Source organism: Corvus hawaiiensis, chromosome 5, assembly GCF_020740725.1.
Source record: "Corvus hawaiiensis isolate bCorHaw1 chromosome 5, bCorHaw1.pri.cur, whole genome shotgun sequence".
Lineage (NCBI taxonomy): Eukaryota > Metazoa > Chordata > Aves > Passeriformes > Corvidae > Corvus > Corvus hawaiiensis.
In genome coordinates this window covers 72153459-72167270 of record NC_063217.1, presented here as the reverse complement: position 1 = coordinate 72167270, position 13812 = coordinate 72153459, and the positions used below count along the sequence as shown (strand labels likewise).

Sequence of the window (13812 nt, the reverse complement as noted above, 5' to 3'; positions counted from 1 at the left end):
CAATCACATAAAATTTTGTATTGATTTCACTGAGGGATCTGTTGAGCTACCACAGTTCATCCTAGTGATTGTTTCATGTCTACTGTAGAAATATAGCAATATATATTATCCCTTAAAATAATTTTTTACTTAAACCACTGTAGAAGTAGGGAGAGGTAAAAGAGAGGGTATTAAATAGGATGTGGGCTGGCAAAGTGGTCCTGACTGTCCCATTTTGTCACCAGTGCCTTAGCAGGCAGTATTTTAAGTGGTCACAATTTATTATGTTAATATCACTCTTACGTTTTCCAACATTTGTGAAAATATAATAAAAGTAGAGACTACTTCTGGAATATTTTTTTTCTTCTTCTCCCCTCTGCAGGGACTGAGGAGGAGGATGAGGGCGATGACCTGCTGCTGAGATCTGTGGATGAGTTCTGGTGGTTTCCCCACATGTGGAGTCACATGCAGCCACACCTCTTCCACAATGAGTCCTCACTGGTGGAGCAGATGATCCTCAACAAAAAATTTGCCTTAGTGAGTTATATTTTTGCATTTTTTATTTAATTTAGGTACTCAGAAACCATTATTCTGTTTAGATTAGGAAAAAAAAATCAAGTTTCTGAAAGAAAAATTACTCCATTGAAAGGTATCAAATGACTGTGAAACCACTGCCTGTTAGGGTTAGGTAAGCGTGCCATTTTCAAAGATGCATTTCTGCAGTGACATCCAATAACGTCTTATATATTCCCTTTGGATTTTTATGTAAATTTGTTTTGAAGAGTATTGCCTTTACTAATCATTTATTCACAGCAAAGCTCTGAATCAAAATGTTTCAGGGAGAATATAAGAAAAAATAAAAACAAATTTTAGATCTGAGGATATTTGAGAAACACATCGTAGTTAATTTCATTCAATAAACCAAAACAAAATTGCCATACATAAACCACGTTATTTGTCTGAAGAGGGGGTCTAGTGTTAAGACCTAAATATGCATTGTATCAAAACAGCTCAGCAAACATAACTTGTTTGCTGAACTACATCTGCTCTTCCAACAGCCTAATTTTACTTCTTCTTTTCAAAATACACTGTGGTTGCTCTTTAGCTGACAGGTGATGACTTTGTTCCTGGAAGGAGCAGGGGGATTTGAAATACCAGAGCAACAAACAGTGCACTTAATAGTCCTGTGTCAGTGAGTGTAGGAGCACAGGACAGACCTGACTATCAGCCAGTTAAAGTTTGTATTTGAAAACTTGGCTTTTAAGTGGGACACATGCTTTCTTTCAAACAAAGAGTTCACCAAGTTTGCTGGTAATTGTAGTTGTACTGAGTGCAGGACAGCTCTACTTTAATGTTTCCTTTCAAGAAACCATTACAGTAGAAGTTAGATTCCTGAAAATTTTAAAGTCCTGTGTCCAGAATTGCACTTTTAATATGATCCTGTGTACTGATGCAAGCTCCACTGGAAATCAAATGGGTCCTTGTAGTTCTGGTGTGGCCTAAGACATCCTCTGGGATTAGTCTGCAGGATATAATTGTTGAAGTGTGTTTTAAGGATAACGCATATTCAACCCTGGTTTATGTAACTTCAGCAATTGCCATTTTCTTCACTACTTTCAATGCTCTTAATGCTTACAGATGCCTTCTATTAATTTTTTTTTCTTATTTCGACATACAGACATGAAGCTACTCATTATGTTTCATTTGCTCAGAGCATTCAAATTAATAGCAGAGAGAAGTATCCACTTTTTTCAAAGAGGCCAAAACTGCTGATGCCTCGTGCATTATCCACTGAATGTGTGTATTGTGTGGGAGATGCTCAACCGGGAAATTACAGTCAGTAAGGAATAATGGAGACACTACTTCATTGAAGATGACAGGCCCCTTATTAGAGTGAAAGATTGAGATTACATATTTCTTACTGCCTATTGTGAAACTTGAGGGAGAAAACCGTAAAAATTAGAATTTTGTTTATAGATAAATGAAGGAGATTCAGTGGGACGTTAGAGAATGCAATTTCTTACATGTTCTGTGAAGATTTTCCTTTCTGATGTTTATGCATGCTTAAGGGAAATAGGAAAGATAAAAGGACGAGGAATTGAATTATCTGTGGTGGAACTAAATCGTGTAAAGCTGTGTAACTGATGGCGTATCCACTCCTTGTCTCCTCATGCAGTACAACCAGGAGGGCAGCTGTTACCCATTCCTGTTTGGCAGATCACACATGGTGCCCTTTATGTGTGCCATAAATTCCTAAAGGGACACAAGAATTTCACCATTCTTTTAAACATAGAGAAGTCAGGGTTGCCCACTATGATTGAGCCAGGCATGGCTGTTACACACAACAAATGGTTTTACTAACATCACCCCCCGCTTCTTCTAGAGATTTTCATGTTCCTTAGTGACTAGCTCATTCAAAGGAAGAGGTCCAGGTATCAGCCAATGCTTTGCACGCACAGTATGATTAGGAAATACGGTGAAGATAACCTTGTCAATTCAAGCCATATAAAAAGCTCTAAGACAGAATTCAAAGGCAGTGCAGTGGCAAAACGGTATCTTCTGGACTGTGCATTCTGCTAATCAGACTATCCAGGAATATCTGCTCTATACTGTTCCTTTGAAAAGTAACCTGAAGGAAAATGCGTTGGATGTGAAGAGAATGTAATAGCAGCAAGGTAGGTATGTACACAGGATGAACAGCAGGAGTCTTCAAAGACAGGAAATGTGCTACAAAAGGACTTACTCTACAACATTTGCCTGTAGACTGTTACAAGTGCTTATCTTTCCTCCGTTTTTAACATGACACTGAAATAGTTAAGCTGGTTTTTGAAAATGGATTTGTGTTTTGAATGGACTAGAGGGGAAATGCAGTGACTCTGAAATTCAGCGCCTTATCCAAGTAATTGTGAAGGGACATGTAGTGGAAATTGCAGTTTTGTAGTTCTAGCTGCCAAACGGTATGTATTGTGTTGAGTATGTGCCGGTGATTTTGTCTCTGAAATTGGGGTTTGTGAGCAAATTCCCTGCAAGAACTCAGAGTGCAGCTTTCTGTTTAATGTAGATTGAAGAAACCAGTGTAAAATACATTGATATCCTTCTTCCCTGCGTACTCATAAAAATATTTAGTAAAAAGGCTTTTGTCTTAAAATCCTGTGTTCCACCTTCCCCATGCTGCCTTCCATCTCGTTCCAGATCAACAGATTTTGATATTACTGTTATTTTCATCTCCTGTTCTTGGTCTTTCACAAAAACAGCATTTGAGAAATGCCAAAACATCAGGTTTCTTAAATTTTTGAGGGCAGCCATTGTTCTGTCATGTTTTAGGAACATGGTATTCCAACTGACTTGGGCTATGCAGTGGCTCCACACCACTCTGGAGTCTATCCAGTACACGTTCAACTTTATGATGCCTGGAAAAAGGTCTGGAACATCAGAGTTACCAGCACAGAAGAATACCCACATCTGAAACCCGCAAGGTATAGACGAGGCTTCATCCACAAAAACATCATGGTAAGTTGTATTGCTGATGTTCATTTTGTACTCTACCATTTCAGGAACAATTTATTTTTAAGTGGAATGGAATCCTGAAAGTTCACATTGTGAGAAGCACGTATTGCTACGCATAAGTAGCAAGACATATTTGACAGTGTCTTGTTAATTAAAATCAGTCTGTTCTGATGATGTTTCTGCTGATGAAGGTGGTGTTCAGGCACCCTGCTGTCAGCAGTTAACAGGCTGTTAACTGTTCTAGTCCTGCGGTTAATGCTGGTTCAGGGAGCTCAAGGAAAAAGTCAATTTTGCATCATTTAACTCTATATGCTGGGTTAGATTTCTATCAGGTTTTAAATTTGCATGGTACCATTAGCTGCAAAACAGTATTGCCAGGTTATGCCATCTCAGAATCTGGATCTTGGTGGGTACATAATCTTTGTCTTCCCTAAGAGCTGTGCATGGCTGCCCTTGTTTGGCTTCCTGCCGTACACAAATGCGAGCTGGGCTTTGCAGCCTGGTTTAACCCAGAGCTGTCAGCCTGGGTGCAGGCAGAGCCTCAGGAGCTGCAGGGAAGGAAGACTCCCCTCCACACCACTTCCAGGCTACCAAAGTGCTCTCAAATCCCTCTGTGTTTCTGAATGACACAACTCACAGCGCTGTCGCTGACAGCCACGTTTGCCAAAGGAAGGGCTTGCACACAACTGACACGGAAGGCGTTGTGCTGCTGCCATCCGGGCACTGGGGCGGAGGCTATTTCGGATTCACATCTCGTCATTATTATCTCAGAAGTGTTTCAAAACAGCTTTCCAAAATACTTGGTGGCATGTTCCCAAGTAACTTTCTTTTGGAGCGTGCGGGAGAGCAGTGAATGGGGGCCTTGTGTTGTACCTCTGGCTGCAACAGGCACTTCTGGGAGGTCAAGTGCCTTGGCACAACCCTGCCACTTAGAACAGAATTCTGGTATTGTTCTCGGGTTGCCACGGATACCACTTTTTTAAGCTAAGTAGTAATATTTTAAAGTTTTGGCCTATTTTTGGGTGAAGCAAATGGAAATGATCTCCAGAAATCCAGGAACAAAATTGACACCACACAGGGTTGAACTACAGTTCGTTCTCCTCAAAGCAATCGCTGCGTGTGAAATAATGGGTTTGTGGATGTGCTCAGGGAGCACAAAGATGATTTGGGGAAGACGGATTGACTCAGAATCTCCAAAAATCTCTTCCATAAATATTTGTAAAAACACATCATTTGAAGACACATAATGAGATTTAACACAAGGACACTGCAGCCAAAAATCTGTTTCCAAAACCAGTGATATTAAACCACCTGTTCGGAGAGTGTTGAGCGTTCAGTTCTCCAGGGCAAATGCATCAATATTTTACATCTTCAGGCTAACGGTAATGAACATGCTCAGTAAGAACATTGTTGTGTAACGTTTGTCGGAGCATCTCCAATCCAGTACAGCCTCATTCCCTGCCTCTCTGGAGAATTGTTCTCCTATTTCCTCAGTGAAATCCAAAGGTTTTGTAAAAACTTAGGCAAGTTTATAGCAGAGGTACAAATTCCATACGTTTTCTGACAACACAGAATTTACAGTCTGTGATCACAGTATTCTCTACATAACAAAAAAAATGTTGAGAACTGAAACTGCAAGAAATAAAGAGTATCTACAAAGCCACAGCCTGTGTCAAATTAGGCATTTGTATGCTTTAAAAGTTAATCTATCATAACAATCCCAGTTAAGCATCATACATGAATGTCTGTACTCAGCTGTTGATTTTCCATAAGGACTAGACATAGCTGAAATACTCTCCAGCAAATTACTTTCTGAATTCAATAGAAAATATATTGAATTTCTGATGAAAAACATTTTTTAGTTCTTCATATTCAAAGGATTTGTTCTTGGAATGTTTTTTAAATTAATTTTGCTCAGACTACTTTGTATTTCAACTGGTCCTACAAAACCACAGCTGAATGAGTTAATCTTTTATATAAAGTGAGAATTATTGGCAGAATTCCCTATGTGTCAGTGTAGAATTATTATTGGTGGTGATGCCTAAGCCAAAGAAAAACCAACTCGCCTTTCCAATTACAGTTTAAATTTTCAACAAAACCATCATTCAGATAAAAGTGGAACTGATTGATACGATACAGACTGATAATATTTTAGATTATCTTTCACATTATTTTAAAACTTTAGACTTCAAATACTTGGGTTTAGGATGAGGTGTTACTGACAAGAATGAGTTTGAGGAAGCCCTGGAATTGTAATTTGGTGATAGAGATCAGTCTCCAATTTCAAACAAAATGTGATGAATTTTTGGATGTTATGATTTTAGGGATAATAATTCATCTAGATCATTACTGATTCCTAGCAAAGTTGAGATGCCCAATGTACCTAGCAATTACCAGTTACATATTATTTCTCTGACTTTTATTATCTCATTAGAAGCATAAACTCTTGAATTTTTTTCTTTTTTTTTTCATAAATGCAGGTGCTTCCTAGGCAAACTTGTGGCTTGTTCACCCACACCATTTTCTATAAAGAGTATCCTGGAGGTCCAAAGGAATTAGACAAAAGTATTCAAGGAGGAGAGCTGTTCTTCACAGTGGTTCTCAATCCAGTAAGTACAGTGGAATTTTGAAATGTTTCTAAAAAATCAGTTAAAGAAAATTACTGAATGTTCCAGGGCTGATCAGCTGGGTCTCCCCAACAGTAATGGTTAGGCACAGTGAGTTCTTTTGCTTTTTCAATTAATTAAATTAAGATCTAATATTATATATGTTCTGTTAGTTGTACAGAGCAGTCTCCACCATTTTTGACAACTGTTTTGTTAGTAATGCAGCAGTGCTAGCCTGTCTTGTTCTTTACTTTTTGCATGAAATCAGACCACTGAGATTTAATTTTTAGAAGAATTCAAATGTAAAGAACTGCTGTGAGTATCTCAGGTAAAGTTCATTTCTCTGCTCTGCCAAAGTTGTGATGCAAAGCATTTGGGAGCATTTATTGAGGTGAGAAGGCTGCAAGCAAGGAATGCTTGGGCTGCAATCAGTTTGGAGAAATTTCACTTGCTGTCTCATAGCAGCTTCCAAGAAGAGATCCAAGTAAAAGAACCACACAGTTCAAAGAAAAGATCTGAGTAAATGAATGACATCTGCTTAACCTTTCCTTTATCTTTAATAGAAGATAAACAAGAAGTGAGGCAATGAAACAAACAGAACACTGACAGAAGAGAGCAGTGTAGTACTTCCAAATGGCATGGGATTAGGTCACTTGTTTCAAAACTGACCTTTTAGACAAGCTTTTAGATGAGGTTTTTGTTTGGGGTCCAAATGAAACATATAAATAAAACTCTACTGTTCTGTAGAAATGTAGTCACGGGAACACCAAAGGGAACAAAACGTATTTCCACTCAAAGCTTTCGGAATAACAGCCTAAATATTTTGTGCCCTTTTTTAATCTTCCATAATTTAATGCAGTCTGAAGAAAAACCATTTCTGAAAGCTACTTCAGCAATTTATATTCAGGTCTGTTTTCCAAGCCTCAAATTCTTTTGGGCTATAGTTTTGGCTCTTTGAGAGCAGTTACTTTGTGTTGTTCCCCTTTTTCATGTTCACATAGCAGAATGAGGAAATAAAAACTTCAGTTCCTTAGCACATGTGTGGTTTTCCTTGTCGAGGGTGGCAGTGGTCACAGTCGTAGCTTTGATGATGTGTATTGTTCCAGGCACAGCATAGAATCAATCATAGAATAGTTTAGGGTGGAAGGGACTTTCAAGGCCATCTAGTTCCAACCCCAAGTTAATAGAGCTGAGACCTGGAAAATTCATTGGCTGGGGAGGGCATTGGTACCATAGCAGTGCTTTGGCAGTATGTGGGTTTTGACTAGAAGTTACTAGTTTAGCAGATTAGACATAGTGGAAGGCACAGTAACAATATTTTGAGTCAGGACAAAATACATTCCACATTGAAGCACAGCCACAACAGCCAAAAACTATTTTACACCAGTAAGGAACAGCAAAATTTGAGTGCTTGAGGCATAAGCCTTTTAAATTAAAAGATTGAAGAAAATGGAGGGAAAGATGAGATAAGCAGTGAAACTTTCATGATTTTTGATACTCATTGTGGAGGTTTGATCATGCCTGCCTGACATCCTGGAACGTGAGTACAGTAGTGTCTTCTTATACATTACACTTAGGTCTTTGATTCATGCATTGCTATGTAGACTGTGTGATCACCTACTTCTGAAAATTATGATATCCCAAATACAGTACAGGCTAAAAGAATAGAAGTTAAATGCAGTGTTTTCTAAGTACAACTGTAAATGAGTATTAGGCCAAAATCTGCCCAAGACTCCTTCTAAAGAGTGCCGTTGAAAAGATGATGCATCTTTGTTTTAAATACCTGCCTATAAACAGTTTCTCAAGTTCTAAGCATTAGCCTGGCAAGTCATCAATTTAAAGATTAATGTTTGTACCTTTGTGGGTTTTAGGTCTTGCATTTATTCATGTTACAATTTGCAAGTCAGAGTTGGGCAAAAATTTAGACATTAAAATGAAGACTTAAGTAGCTTTGGGAGTCTGTCTAATTATGGGGTGGCATTTTGGATTTCATAAGCTTTCCTGTGTTTTCATTAAAATTGCTGGGATTTCTTGATGTGAAACACCCAGCTTTTGAGAGGATGCAAAAATGCCATTATGAGGCATTCTCAAAACATTGTTTTTCACTGATACAAAACTAAGAAGAGAAAACACTACCCATGAATCATTACAATGTCAGCTAAACAATGTTCTCAGTAATGAGTACATAAATAGTTAGTTTCCAAACCTGGAAAATGTGAGTGTGGATTAAATGTTAATTTTAACAAATTTCTTCATTATATTTAATTTGGAAGTGAATGTAGCTTTTGAGGTGTAAGTCACCAGGCTGAGACTTCAGAAACTGAGTACCCTACATTGAAATAAGTGCTCCTAAGAATGAAGCCCAGCATTTCTCAGTGGTTTGGCTGTGCAGTGGTGTAAGAGAGGCTCTGCCTCTTTACAGTGTGCTCAATCAACCACTGTGTGCAGGATAAACCACAAAAACCCGCAGGACCATGTGTGCATCTGTGGGTTTTTGTCATGAGAACCAGCATGATGGCCCTGTTCCCAGGGCATTGTGCAGGCAGATGTCCTGCAGGTGTGCAAAGCCTCAGGAAATCTGAGATGGCTGTTTATGTGACTGGGAACCAACAGTTGGCTTGTTGGAGCAGCAAATCTCACAGCTGGCAGGTTGCGTTCGTGTGGTTTGCATTTGTACCCCCTCAGTGGTGGCTGGGATGTGATGCTGACCATTATTGCTGTCGTGTTCATAAAGCATCCTGAATTCTGAAGTGCCACCAAGCTGCAAAAGAGCCAAAGCACTAAGAGAACACTGTTACCCACTCTTCAAGTAATATTTTGTATGTCTGTGTCCTGTTAAAGATCTTGCTGACTGCAGCGGCCCTCGGGCGAGATTGTGCTATATCGGGATCTTGCACAAAATGTTTCACAGGAAAAGAAAAAGCAAGCTTCAGCAGCCTGTATTACTGGCATACTGGCATTATTTCCCCCCAGATTATCAGTTGAGTAATTGACTTACAGGGAGGTTGAGAGACTTGCACTGATTTAGCCAGAGAATACCAGGGCAAAGCCACAAGGAAAACATGCACCGTAGAACTGTGTAGTGATGAATATCTTACCCAGTCAGACGCATCTCCTTCTCTGGTTTATTGTCTCACATAGTTACTGTTTTTTCATACCACTATACTGACTTTAAAACGTTTTAGCACATATTCTTCCTGATAAACTTGTTCGAATCTTCAGTGACTTCAGATTCATCTCTCTCTGCAATATCCAGTGAAATTCTTGGATAAGTAAAACAAATTTCTGTTCAATGTTTCTTAGAACAAAATTGTACCGGTCTCCTAAATACGTCTTTTGAAGGGAGTGAGCCATTACATTTTGAGCTATGTATGATGAAGAGGTCAGTACAGACACTGTCATCAACTGTATCACTGCTTCTCAGATCTGTTGAGCTGTAGGAGATACAGATCTGGAGCTTTTCTATCCTACGAGATGAATGTTTAAGGGTAACCAAGAGTTCATGAAATTTTTCTGTAACTTTTCTGCCCCTAAGAAAATCAAACAGAATACAGTAATTGGATGACGTGAATTTACATGCACTTCCTTGCAAAGTACTGTGTGTCTAGAGATGGAAAGAAAAGGGAAAATGCCCTGTGGAGAGTAATTTGGTGAAAGCCTTCAAATGGTTGACAGCCCAACAATGAAACTAATGTGTAGCCAGCTGTGTGCTCTTGACATGGTTACAGCAGTGCTGATGAAGAGGAAAGGCTGCTAATGCCTTAGGCACTTTGTCTGATTGATCTTAAAATAATTGTAATCTTTGTGTGCGTTCAGTTCTAAGTATTATTTTCTTCTAATTTTTACCTCTCCCCAGTTGCAGTGAGTAGAGCTGTTATTAAGCTAATTGACTTGCAGCAAGGGAGAAATTATCTCCTTTAGCACGGAAAATGAGAGGATTTGCATGCACATCAGCAGAACCTGCTGTATCTTAATGTGACCCTGAACTGGCACTACAGAAGAAAATACAAAACCAAAGGCGTTCAGACTCGGATCTTCCCTTTCTGTCCATCTTGCTTGGCACAACTTCATATTTAACTGTACTGACTGTGAGAAGCAGGAAAGATGGTTCCGTTTGACAGGCTTGTCCCACTTCATGGGTGAGAAAGGCATAAGTTTCATCTCTTCCCTGTCCTCTCGTGCCCTTAACTCCAGCAATAGTTGCCATCAGTTGGGGCAGGGAGGGAAATCAGTCTTGCCAAGCATTTTGGCTGACTGCAGAACACAAGTATTCTTTGCCTTCCTATCTGTTCTTCAAAACCCACCCATAAAAGCCAGACAGAGTCTGGTATTTTGTGGGTGGAATAGAAAAAAATACAAAAAAAAATTTCTAAATGAGCAGGCAGTGTGGAAAGGCTGTGGAACAGACAGGAATAGCTGTCTCTTTAGAGCTGATTCCTTGTAACAGTGGGCAGGAAATGCATTGAAACTGTGGCAATAAGAAAATTTTACTCTTCTGTGATCCTTAAAATTCTTGAATGGAAGGCTTTTGTGCCAGTGGTTTAGAGTGAACCGAGTCTTTTGGACAGTACTAGCGCTACTGAGTCACAAGGGGAATGAGCAGCAGCTGAAAATAAACTTGGGGTTCCTGACTGTCAGATCAACAGTTCAGAACTACACCAAGTACATCATTTGTTTGAGCTCATAACTCTTCCCTGGCTCCATCATATTTATGGTGGAGACACCACTCTACAAATGGAATTCCACTCGTTGGCAGTCTGCGAGTGGACAGGTCCGTGGCAGCTGTGAAAGCAGCAGGGCAACCTCAGGGCTTAAAAGGGAGTTGCAATCTGGGATCTCTCTGGTGGAATTGAACACAGCTTTTCTGTAAGCATCCAGGTCTGAAAGGATTGTCTTTCAGCTATTTAAAATACATATTCAATATAGACTGTGCTCTGATTTGTTATTCTGTCACTTTGGTGGTCTAATGGAGCAAAACCTGCTGTTACTGAGTCTCTCAATACCTGGAACAAAACTGTTCTGAGTAACTTGGAAACAATAGCAGAACTGCAAACAGAGTGTGCACATTGCCAAATGAATTGGAATATAAGTGTTCTGAGAGTTGAATGTACTCTCGTGGCCTGTAAACATGTGCTCAGTAGCTAAAACACCAGCAATATTCCAAATTGGTAAAGCATCTGCTTCTAGTGTCTAGCTGAGAGCACAGAATTAATTGTCAATCATCATTTAACTTCATTTTGAAGGGTTGTGCGTAACTTCATTGAGTTGGGAGGCCTCAATGCTGCCTTTTAATGTTGTTGCACAGATGGGAGGGTGACATAGTGCCTGTGACTAAAGTACCTTGATGTCTGGTTTGTTAGTAGGAATTCATTTGAGTTGGAATTGCCTGCAATAGATCTATATATGGTGCAAAAATAAGTGTCCAGTATGTAGTAAGTGTTTATTACCAATTTTTTCTTACACCAACTCTTCTAGTTCTAGATTTGAAATGCCAGAATAATTAAACTCTTCAAGATCATCGATGTCTTGCAAGTCTCAGACTTCCCTCCACTTCCCTTGCTGCCACAGCTGACCTTTGAAAAGAGAGTCTTCTCTCTGCTCTGGGGTCTGATCCTGGCAGCTTAAGAGAGACCCCTTGACTCCGGGGGAAGTCAGGAGCCCTAAGAAGGGCTGCTCACTCTTGGGAATAGTAATATCATTCCTTTGGGAAGCAGGCACCTCTGTTTTGTCAGGAAACAGCAGCTTTTGCCAAGAATCCAGAAACTTAGTTTGAGTAGTGTCCTTGGTGTATCATGTCAATAGGTGCAGCATCCTAATAATCTTGATTTTGTAGTGATCAGTATTTTTTAAAATATGCAGCCAGTTAACATCCATCACTAGAAGCTGGGTAACTTGTTTGCATTTTGTTCGAGTTGTTTGTCAAGCATCTCTCTGTTCTTGATGCATAAATTAGATCATGTTGGTTCGTCTTTTCCTGAGACGTGATTTAATAGCAGCAACTCCTTCTCAGTCTCAGCTCCAGTTTGTTGACCTAGAAGCTATTGCCTCTAATTGGGAAATGTAGTAGTAAGGAAATATGCAGCACAGAATGAGCAGTCAGAAAGATAAAAGCTCTTTCTCCTGAGTGCTTGTTCTCATTTCCCTACATTTCTGCAGTACCAGTCCGAATCCCAAGTGAAATCAGGACTGAGAAAGGAGAGCAAACATAATTTAGACCTCTGTCCTTCCACGAGGAAGGACAAGATGCTGAAGAGAAGAAGCTGGAAGGAGAAGGCAGAGCACAGGAGAGCACCTTTGCAGCTCTGATCCGAAAATGTGTGAGAGCAGGAAAGGAGCTGCTGCCCAGAGGCCAGATTTAGTCCCAAACCATCATTTAAAAAATTGTGTGCATTCCATTTCAGTTCCCTCGTGAAGGATATTAAATCCTGTGGAGAGTGTGCATTGAAGTGCAACCAGGGTGATGGTTTGTTTATGAGGAACAGCTGAAAAAGGGTGATCCTTCTACACTGAAATAAAGAAAATGCTGAGATGCCCGAAAGAAATTATTTGAGAAGAGTGCTGGAAATAATAAAATCAAATAAGCTCTTTTTATCTGAAAGGGAGGTTAAAATGCTTCTTAGAGTGAATGAATATAAATCCGTTCACAACTGCTTCCCTTTCGAAGGAGAAATAAAGAAATATATGAAGCTCTGTTTGCATTTTACAGCATTTCCCGGAGGTGGAAGATTATTGAACAAATAGTGTTATTTACTGGATCTAGCCTTGGGAGATGGCCACAAAGGATTCCTTTTATAGCTTCTGATTGGTGGTTCCAAGAGAATAAGTCTTCAGAAGCATAGCATGCTAGTAGTTGCAGAGAAAGAATAATTCTTCTTCATTAGAACTTGTTTGAATGACTCAGGACGTGGTATGATAGAGCAAATCAAAGCATCATAAACCCAGTATGGAAGGGAAAGAATAATCATTATGTTTTGTCCTGGTGTGAAACAGCAGCACCTGCAGCTGGAAGGGGATTGATGTGTGTTCCCATCCTTCTGCACAGGGAAGTGGGGAATGATCCACCATCCCTCTGAGCTAATCTGTGATATTTATGATGCCATATAGAAGAGACCTTTTCTACAATGTAAAGTCATGTATTAGGTCATGTATATGCTTGACTGAGTATGGATTTCTTTCCAAGACTCAGCCATTTAAGTTTTCAACCAGCATTTGATCATCTTTATGTTGTAATAATTAACCATAAAGTATTTGAGTTAAAAAATACAACTAAAATGGGAGCTTAGGACTCTGATAATTTTTCCCCTTCAGTGACGCAGTTTTATATGCTGGAAATTATTTATGATGATATGTCCAGTGAATTTCTCAGCCTGCACTGACATTCTTAAAATTACAGTGATATTCTCTTCAGGGAAAGAATAATTATATTTTCCCTGGACTAGAAATCTTTTCAACTTCCCTTGCTTTTTCTTTCATGGAAGTGCTGTAGCTGTTGGCATGTGAGGAGTTGCCAGGAGGTGAATTGACATTAAAAATGTCAGAGGTCAGCCCACGTGCAGGAAAGAAAGAGGCTGTCAGGAAAGCAAGTTAACCTTTTTTATGGGAACCTGCTGATTGTGTCTTTGGTGAGAACAGCGTAGTCCTGTGGCTGCTCCATTCCTGCTTTGAGAACTGAAATAAAAAAGGACTTGAAAAGGCTATACATTTGGTGCCTAAAGGGAAG

The 13812-nt window shown here is 39.5% G+C and overlaps 1 protein-coding gene across 2 annotated transcripts in view; it reads left to right on the top strand.

Moving 5' to 3' along the window:
* Positions 1 to 13812, top strand: part of LOC125326473 (bifunctional heparan sulfate N-deacetylase/N-sulfotransferase 3) — a 111380-nt gene that overhangs the window by 83138 nt on the left and 14430 nt on the right. For both annotated transcript variants that reach the window (XM_048304767.1, XM_048304766.1), the window contains exons 4-6: positions 362 to 516; positions 3304 to 3489; positions 5967 to 6095. In XM_048304767.1, coding sequence (XP_048160724.1) covers positions 362 to 516; positions 3304 to 3489; positions 5967 to 6095 — 470 coding nt within the window. The remainder of the gene's footprint in view (positions 1 to 361; positions 517 to 3303; positions 3490 to 5966; positions 6096 to 13812) is intronic.